The 10,322-nt window shown below is 38.9% G+C and overlaps 1 protein-coding gene across 23 annotated transcripts in view; it reads right to left on the bottom strand.

The window, feature by feature from the left end:
- DLG2 (discs large MAGUK scaffold protein 2) overlaps nt 1-10,322 on the bottom strand; it is a 1,005,290-nt gene that overhangs the window by 395,530 nt on the left and 599,438 nt on the right. For all 23 annotated transcript variants that reach the window (XM_017735865.1, XM_017735859.1, XM_017735860.1 and 20 more), the window contains one exon: nt 3,113-3,166. In XM_017735865.1, the coding sequence (XP_017591354.1) occupies nt 3,113-3,166 (54 nt within the window). The remainder of the gene's footprint in view (nt 1-3,112; nt 3,167-10,322) is intronic.

Here is a 10,322-nt window from a genome sequence, read left to right as displayed (position 1 = left end):
GACTTTGACAATGGGAACTGAGTATCAGGGACAAACAGCAGGAAGCCAAGACCACTATAGCCCCAAGGAACAGCACTTCTGGATGTTTTAAATACTCTACAGTTCTGAGAGAGGATCAGCATCTTACACCAAGGCTGCTTTTAACTTTGGACAGAAAATATAATCATTTAACTTGAATTCTCTGATCCATAAAAAAATTTGTTCTCACAGTGTTAGATGTTTATTTTATGGCAACTAAAAAACAACAGTGCCTTTCAGAAGTGCTAATACCTAGCTAGTTAACTGTAAGAATACTTAAACATTCACCAAAGATGTTCCTAGGCACTTAGAGTCTTCCCCCAGGCATGTCTGGAAGTCCTAACAGTGCTGAAAATGCAGCTGCTTGGCACATGCTCAAGTTTCAATATCATAATTAAATCTAGCTTTCTGTTATCTCTCTGAACTGACCTCATCCAAAACAAATGTTTTAGGGCATATCTGCTAAATCACACTTCTTGTAAAATAAATGATATGATGATGGCTGCAGTATCATACACTTATCCAGTTTGGAAGATTTGTCTCTATATTTCCAAATATTTAAAAGAGAGACAAAACCCCCCTAACACCCCATGATGTTATAGGCTGTATTACAGGACCCACACAATACTGTAGGCTATACTAGGTTTTGCTGGGATGGGTTTTTTTCTCCATAACAGCCTATGTGGAGCAATAATTCAATGTGTGGCTGAAACAATGCTGATAATATACCAGTGTTTTAGCTATTGCTGAACAAAGCTTGCACAGTGCATCAAGGCTTTTTCTCCTTCCCATTTTGCCCTTCCTGTCCCAGTAGCAAGTTGGCTGGGGGTGGGTACAGGGTTTGGATAGGACCTAGCCAAGACAGTTGACCCCAAGTGACCAAAGGGATATTCCGTACCACGTGGTGTTCTGCAATAAAAGCTCAGCTAAAGGAGGAGCAAGGGAGAACATTCACAGTTATGATATTTGTCTTCCCAAATAACTGCTACACATGGCGAAGCCTTGCTTTCCGGGAAACGCTAAACATCTGCCTGCTGATGGGAAGTAGTAAATGAATTTCTTATTTTGCTCTACCAGCCAGGAGCAGATGCACACACAAGCAAACATGGATCTGGTCTAGTGACTGCAGCAACTCCCTTGCAGAGGAAATATAAAATGAAACCAAACTAAATTGAACTGAATTACTCCTGAGAGTAAGAAAGAAAACACAGGTCTCCCAGCCCACTTTCTCCAATATTAGGAAGAGGTCATTTGTTCACAGCTTTTGTCTCATTTAGAGAATATTCAAGCATACAAATTCTGAGCAGAAGGAAATGCCTGTTTGTAAAGCAGAGACCCCAGGTTCTGTGGGGCAGTATGGTGGCCTGGGCTCAGCAGACAGGTCAAGGTGAAGTGTTTCTTATTGTCTAATGTAAATAAGTTCTCTGTGGTGGTGCTGCTGTGTCCCATATCTGAGAGAAAGAACTCTTCCCAGGCTGAGAAAAGTGACTAATTCAGAGTTGTCTAAGGTAAGCACCTTCTGTTTATTTATCCAGTTCGCATCATATATTGGAGACTGAAACAGCCCACAGGCACTTCTCAGGCTACTGTCAACATTTCTCTTGAATGTGTTTGGTCATTTGTTCTTTAAGAGAAAGGAACTCCAGTATAAAAGTGGCATAAAAGCATGTAAGTATTGATAGGATGTGTTAGGGGAATAAATCATATTGATTGAGCATCTTGTCACTAGAGTAATTGCATCCGTATTTAGGAATTCTAACACTGTAGCTGCAGAGGATCCTGGGCACAGGTCCAGTGCTGAAAATGAGAACTGGGGCTCACAGTGTCCCTTTTGGAAGACTAGAGAACACTAAGTGTAAAATGTCTCATCAAAATACACCAGAAAAGCCAGACAGACCTATTGAAAGTGAGACCATAGCAGATGGTTCTGATGTTAGGATGGAAAACTGAGACAGAAATGTTAGGAAGCCTTTTAAAAAAGCTGAATGCAAATGAACAGAGAAATTCTATTTAACTTTTTCACCCTTCCCAATAGTTCATATTCCCATCAAGGAACTTAATTCTCTTCTGCTTTAAAGCACTGTCATTCTTCTAAATTGCTCTTGGCTGTGATCCTTATCTGTGCTCTGCACCATAATTTCTAAGTTTTATGAATTGTCAGAAACAAACTGGCCAGGACAACCCCTATTAAGCTTCCTGATCAACACTCTTCTGAAAGACAGAACCCAGCAACATGATTGGTGTAGGTAGATAAATAATTAGGCTTATGCATTGGTATCATAAGAAACAGATGTGGATAAAACCCGACAGATGAGAGACATTAATTAGGAGCTTTGAAAAGACAACGAAGATGACGCAAGAGGAAAGATTAGATACTGGCTGGCTAGCTTTGTGCTACTTGCTCTTCTTTCCTCCAATCATTTAAGCCTGTTACTCTCTTTGTGCTGTGTTTGCTTTGTGTTTTTCTGTGTCCTTTATCTTCAACTATAGTTGATTTTACAGTCTAAATGACAATAATATCAAATGCTTGTAGAAAAAACAGATTTTTTAAAATTTAATAAAAACATGCATTTATTTTAGGATAATCTGTTTCCTAGAAGTCATAAAAATGAAGAGACATAAACAGGAAAATAGTAAGTCAATTAGTTTGAGCTGTTATTTATTGTGAGCAATTTCCATCTACAAAAGAAGTATAAACAGAAAAATGAATGGATATTGCACCATTTTAATATTACACTGTGCATCCAGGTATCTTTCTATTAAGCTAGTAGGGTGTGCATGACTCTAAAAGGAAATATTCATGTCACTGGTAAGGATGACAGCCTTAATAAAATCACTTTTCTTTTTTTCAAAGAAAGGCTAGCTTTAGTAAGCATAAACTACAAATTATGTGTAAAAAATATGCTACGATTCAACTGAGAGCAATTATCATTCCAAATTTCTTTTTCTAGAAAAGAATTTACTGTGTAACTGTAAAAGAAATTATTAATTGTAAGATTTTTTTATAAAATAACTTCCATGCAGTACTGAATGGAACCTCTGTGTGAAAATAAACCAGCTCCACATATTTATAAAGAAACCCCTTAATACTTACGTAAGGGATTGTGTCCAAAGTGTCTGTGTTGACAATTATAGGGGCAGGGCTTGCCTGAAAGAGAAAAAAAAATAAGAGAAAATAAATTTAAAGACCTGAAATTCATTAATATTGAAATACCCATAATGATACATTAAGAGTCAAAAGCCTGTCTTCCCACTGAATTCAAACTGTACAACAGTACATAACTGCATAACTGTGTGCTCAATCAATTGAGGATGAAGGAAATAGATTCTCAGCCTCCAAACCACAGCTCGCTGTCGTCTTTCAATTTCTTCAGGCTCTGGACCACATCCTGAATATGCAATATCTAGTTCATTTTTTTAGTAGAACTGTAAGAAACCTCATGTATTCAACTTACAATTAGGGGACGTTGAGAGTTTCAGCTGCCCTACAAGTCCACCTTTTCTGTTTGAATCAAGATGATTAACTGATCTTCACAGAGGATAAACCTCAACATTTAATGTTTACACTACTTACCAGTATTGTATAGGTATATGTATAAGCACATCTATTATGATATTTATGTCAAAGATGTATAACTGGCATGGTTCATATACACTCAGCTGAGGGTCAGATTGTAATACAGACCCAGTTTAAAAAAACTTGTGCATCTGCAAAGCTGCCCAACTTGATCTTTAATTTCTTGATGAAGCTCATATCCAGGCTAGTTTCCAGCCACCTGAACCACTCTTCCTATTCTGGGATTCAGTGGTACTGACCCAATGCCAAGCTCTGATGTGACCCAATGCCAAGCTCTGATGTGACCCGGCTGCATAAACTTGGTTCAGACTCTGGAGAAAAGCAGAAAGTTGTGAGAACGTGTATGCCAGAGGCAAGCACCATAAGTAAAATGTCAAACTGAGGCAGGACTGCTGAGATGGGATTGTTAATAACTCAAGGACTCAGGAGAAGTGTGGATACAAATATGTGGCTAGCAAGAATTTCTCTTGCTTCTTTCCAGTCCCGTGAAATATTTTTCTCTCTCTCACGGAAGATATTAGCAGAATTCTATAAACTATGAACACCTGCGACCTTGCAAAGCTTTGTTTATGGTACAGTAGAAAAATATTTTTGCAAAGGATATTTCAGGTTTTAGCCAATCACCCCATGGGGTGGCTGATCCTTTGACCAATTAGACTATGAAGAAAAAAGTCTATTAAAAAGTTGTAAAATAATTAAATAAATCAATCTTGCTGCACAATTCCTGCCTGCTGGATCTCTCTTCTCCTCCCTACCACTGAGGGATACCGTGATAGAGAAGGATCAACGTGTAGTCAGTGTAGCACAAAAAGTGATGGAAGGCAGCCTTTCTCAGCCTTACTAAAGGCTGCTTGGGCAGCAAAGACTCTTCAGGTATTGTACTGGGCTGACAAATACTGAAGATACTAATGCTTAGCACAGCAGCTCACTACTACTATTCATCTACACTGTATATTTGTCACTGAATGACTGCCTGTACTTTAAACTTGTGCAGGCTGCAGGGTCTCCTTGTGCATGGTAGGCATAAACACAGCACTGCTGAAAACACTGATCCTATTTCTGTCGTCAAATATTTACCGTGGGATTTCAAATCCTAAGTAACAACCCAAATTAAGAATGCAACATTAGGGCAACAATTCAACTAACATGAGAATAACACAGGGGTTTTTTTTCCCAGTTTTTGTGCAGTCATTCAAAGATAATTCTGTATTCAAAGAAATTTTATGTTACCGGACAAAAGCTACTGTTCAAAGAAATTTTATGTTACTGGATTAAAGCCATTATTTCTATGCAACGGTGCAAGCTGAGAATTAAAATTAAATGTATATAATTTGGTGTGTCTGCATTTCATGGTGTGGACCAGTTGTCATGGTACGGTATAATTTGACATTAAAATGCTTAGTATCTGAAAAGATATTGCATGCCCATACCCTCTTATTATCATTGTGTCCCAAAACACTGGACACACTAAAGTGATAGGTAAAAGCTGAAAGCCAAATGATTATAGTATTTTTAGCTTTAGGCATATGGAATATGCCTATAATTGCATTATCGTTGAAGGTTAAACAAATTATTTCCTTTTTAGAATCATAGTTTTTACTTACACTTCAATACACATAAAAAATGCTACCTTTGCTACAGGAAGAATAAGTTTGGGAATTTTCTACAGTATTGATTTTATCTCCTTTATGTTTTTACCTACTGTGTTGGTCTATTACCAACTACAAACGAAGTTTGCAATTTCCAGAATAAAAGCATCTTTCCACTGATTTAAAAAACAGTATCTACTAAAATAAAAATCTTAAAGAAGTAATTTTCCAAAGCATTCTCCCAAATCACTTTAACCTAATGAGGAACAAAGCCTTTTATCTACATCAGATTTCCCTGAAGCAAAGCCAAAGAAGTCAGAAATTAGCAAATGTGGGAACACTTGGGACTGGACAGAGTACTCCTGGTGCAGTCTGTGAGGGGATCAGACGCCCCTCACACCCTGCCCAGGCTGATAGTGCAGCCCAGTTTGCCATTTCCCTTCACCATGGCAATGGCAGACTCATGAGCAACTTGTTCTCCTTTCTACAAAGCTGCAGCTTAGCCAGACTGTGCCTGGCTGGGACTGCTCCATGTTCTACTCTGTCATGGGGAACTCCTGCACATTTTCACTGAACTTTATGAGGTCCTCCTCAGCCCATTTCTCCTGCCTGTTGAGATTGCTCTGAAGAGCAGAGAACAGTCCAGTGTATCTGGACTTCCCAGTCTGGGTGTTATCTCAAACCTTGCTGACAATGCTCTCTATGTAATCATTCTGGTTATTAATGAAGATGTTAAACAGCGTTAGCACCTCTATCAACTCTGTATGAACACCACTAGCAACTTGGCATCAGTAACTGAACTCTGAACTGCTGACCACTACTCTCTGCATCTGGTGATCTAGCCAGTGTCCCACTCATCTTCTAGTACATCCATCCATTTACTTTCTCTCTCATTTGGCTACGAAAGAGCATTTGTGCTGAAAACCTTGCTAAAATCCAAGCAAATGACATCTACTGATTTTCCCTCATCCACAGAGCTAGTGGGTTTCTCATCACAGAAAGATGTTAGGTTGGCAAGGTAAAATCTAAACATTTATAAATTGACCTCTCTTTTTGTAATCACCTCCCTTTGTCCTTCATGAGCCTTCACAAAATGTTCTGGAGGCCCAAAAGATGGACACCCACCACGATGCTTCCATTTGTTTGCTTCCTACCCAATCCTGATCTTCGGGTTATCATTTGGTCCATCATCCACAGCAAAAGTCAGAGCATTTAAAGCTGCTCCTTTGATGATGTGATCCTTTCCTCCCTAGCCCTCCTACAGAGCCTGTCAAGGATTAGTTTTCAAGCCAGTGTATCTCTCAGGGTTCATTTCAACACTGTGCCTACTGTATTCCTTACTGATTGGAAAAGCTGAACTAAACTATCAAACCAATGACTTTCTGCAACTGGGGCATTTATCCTGTTCAGACAGATGAGCATGAAAAAATTAATGGAGCAATAGCTTCAGATGGATATAGTGACTATAAGCACTAAAATCATAAGTGCATTTTCCTTTTCTGTTCCTCCTGTTCATATCTGCACATGTGATTCTGTGTGTGTTTATGGGGGACTGTGTTCTTACAACTTTCTAGTTTTTTGAGCGGTTTTTTTCTTGTTTGTTTCTTTTTTAAAGTAAGAAATATGATTTAATACAAACATTTTGCTTCCGTCTCTCTGATATATGGTAATTTGAAGAACACTAAGCTCCTGAGCTGCAAAATTGCATTAAAGCGCAGGAAATGGAGATTATCTCGTTAGCTGGGTCCTGTTCGTAGCTCACGCTTTAAAGAAAAGTAGGAAACTTCAATCATGCAAAGTTGAGAAGACAGTTTGCAATCACTGGAGAGAGCCCTAAATATAGTGCTAACCATGGAGTACACAGCAGCATCAAAACAGTCCTGTAACCACAGTGAAATTACTGAAGGGTAAGTCAAGACATGATCAGTATCAACTGGGAGTCAGAAAGATTTTACCTTCCAGGATGATGTGTCTGTATCCCTGATTTAAAAACATGTCACATGCACTGGTTCACCAAATTCTCAAAAAAGATACTCAGGTATCTCTGTACTGCTAATGGAGAACATTGACAAATCTATGAACCAGGATTCATCAACAGTACTTCCAACTGTGTGTAAATCACCAAAGGTGTGCAAAAACATGGCTAGAGTCTCTTGAGAACCCCTGCCTACAGTGTCTTTGAGATAGGACTGCCTCTTATCTCTCAATCTATATACCCACACAGATGTATATAGCCTCTATCTAGGCTGAGACTGAGACTATTGAGACTGGGCGAGAAGAAATAGCTTTCTGGAAGATAATGACTTTATTCTTAACTCTACGCTTTGGCCTGCTCCACAGTCTTGATCAAGACACTGAATTACACTTTACCAAGTAAATTACACTTTACCAGCTTTTCCCTGACGCAAAATAAAACCAAACCAATCACCAGAAGTGTGAATATTACTGAGTGTAGTGAATTGAGTGATCCTGTTTTCCCCATTCCACACTCACTTTCTTTTCTGTCCCAATCCTTACCTATACATTTAGTATTATAATAAACTGACAATGTACCGTGCAGTCAGACTTACAGCTCCTGCTCCCTGCATGGACCTTTCTCCTGCCCTTGAGTGGAAGCATTCCTTTCAGCTGAGCCATCTCTGTGCTTTGAAAAAGGCATCACACTGACAGTTGCAGTGACAGATTGGCATAGCTGAGAGAAAACTTGAATAGCTTTGGGAAAAAAAAATAAAAATGGAAGATTTTTTTATTCTTCTTCTTAAAGGACTTGAGCATAAAAGACTTTGCTTCCACAAATATATACAAGATTGTTCTGCTTGCAGCAAGTCAGTCTAGTTACTTTTCTGCCAAAAGCACAACTTAGAAGCAAGCTAGAGTAAAAGCACTTGAAGCCAGCAGAAACAGAATAAAAAGGCACATGGTCTAGCTCATGAACAATTACTCTGCTACCAAATTCTCTGCATGTGTATGACATGACTCATACCTCTCAGAGAGGTGAACTTCCCCTCTACCATGAGGGCTAGCATTATCCTGGTTGACTGGTTTTGGTCATACTACTCACAGTTTTAGAGACTATCCACATCATACTGAGTTGCTTTCTCCAGGTTCATAACTCCCTGTTTTAACTGTTCCTTCTATGCAGTGCTGTATTCAAAACCAGACCACAAAACCACAAGCGCAGGTATGTGGTGACTACTTTATAAATAATAAGCACAGCACATTACTTTTTAACAAGAAAACACAACTGAGTATGTGATAATTTTGAAATTGCCCACCTATGCTTGTTCCTAGATGCAATTTTAATTTCCTAGAATCAACAAGGTTGGTAATGACCTCTAAGAGCAAGTCCAACCAATAATCCAGCACTGCCTGGTCCACCCCTAAACCATGTCCCTAAGCACCCCACCTGCCTGGTTTCTAAACATTTCCAGGAACGATGATTCCACCACTTCCCTGGGCAGCTTGTTCAAAGGCTTGACCACCCTTTCAGTGAACACTTTTTTCTTAATATCTAATCTGAACCTCCTCTTTTGCAACTTGAGGCAGTTAGAACCCTATATTGCTTTTCCTGTTAAGGAATCACCATCATTACCTACATTATTACATCTAATTAAACTCAAAATAAGGAGGTGGTGAAATTGAGAGTAATACAAGAGTGTATGTATCACCATTTTAAAAGTAAGTTGAGTTGTCAGTGGTTTATTGCCATCTTCTGCAGACAATGAACTCTGGACTGTATATCAGAGTTAAAGGCTCATCTTTCCAGACAGTCAGCCCTAAACTCTGAAACACTCTCTGGAACATACATTTGCACTTTTATGTTACTTCAAAATGCTACTATTTTGTGTCTTAGTAATACAAAGTAGAGTAGTCCCTATATTTGTACATGAATAGGGCATGCTGCATTCCTCAGACATACAGTGTCACACTGCTTAAGGCCTTAAAAAAGTAACACTGAATTAGTTTAAATTCATATTTTCAAGAGTTTCACAATTGCAAGAAATAAATTTACATTTACACACAATGGCAGGAAAGATTAAATGACAATTTAGATGTCAAAACAGTAATTCTCTGGCACGCTATGAGGCCTCAAGATCACAGAACACACAGAACCTTTTGTCATATTTACCACTGAATTACAAATTGTAAGACTAAGAAAGATAAAAAGTCATTTCATTGCTATTAATCAGAAAATGTAAAAGATAAAGAAGCTCTTTGAATGACTTTGCAGCAAACAATCCTACCTCTGCTCTGAGACATTAAACAGAAGTCAAAAGCAGCTTTGCTTGAAGGCTGCAGCTGCCAAGAAGGAAAAAAAATGCCCCAAGAAATCCTCAAGACCACTCCCTATGTATATAATGCAACCTCTTATAAAGCCACGTAGTTTAAACATAAATTGCACCTTTCAAAGGAGGTGGTCTTATTTTCAGACTTGGAGTTTTACGTTGTTTTTACTTAATCTGTAGGAATAATTTCCTATTTAAAATTGCATTAACTGGCATTAGTAAAAAAACCAAAACACACACACAAGGAAAATCTAACATTTCTGTGTGTTTTCAGAGGCTATCAGAGGGAATGAATGAAAAGAAAGCACCTACTTTACACCTGTTGAAGTTTCCCCTGTAATGATCTTACCTGTTAGCAGTTTGAATTAGCAGTGATTAACATAAGAGGTAATTTTTTCCCCAGTGTAAGATCCAGTGAAGGACATAGAAATATCAATGGCAAAAGCTCTCTGGGGACAGGAACAGCTCCCCAGGGAAGTGGTCACAGCACCAAGCCTGACAGAGTGCAAGAAGCATTTGGACACTGTTCTCAGGCACACGGTGTGACTCTTGGGGATGGTCCTGTGCAGGGCCAGGAGTTGGACTCGATGATCCTTGTGAGTCCCTTCCAACCAGCTTGTTCTGTGAAGCTGGGCTAATACACATGAATGCACACAGGCTCAAAACAGACCAGAAGAAAAGCACGCACCCAGATTTTAGGCATCCTATTTGACCCAGCGGTGTGCTTTACTTTTTTTTTCCAGCCTCACTGAGCAAAGATAAAACTCCTTCCAGAGAGACAAAAACAAAATCAAAGCAAAACTGCAGCCATTCCTTCATGGAATCATAGAATCTTTTGGGTTGCAAAAGGGT

Source organism: Corvus brachyrhynchos, unplaced genomic scaffold (assembly GCF_000691975.1).
Source record: "Corvus brachyrhynchos isolate BGI_N302 unplaced genomic scaffold, ASM69197v1 scaffold44, whole genome shotgun sequence".
In the NCBI taxonomy this organism is placed as follows: domain Eukaryota; kingdom Metazoa; phylum Chordata; class Aves; order Passeriformes; family Corvidae; genus Corvus; species Corvus brachyrhynchos.
This window is presented reverse-complemented; position numbering and strand designations above follow the sequence as displayed.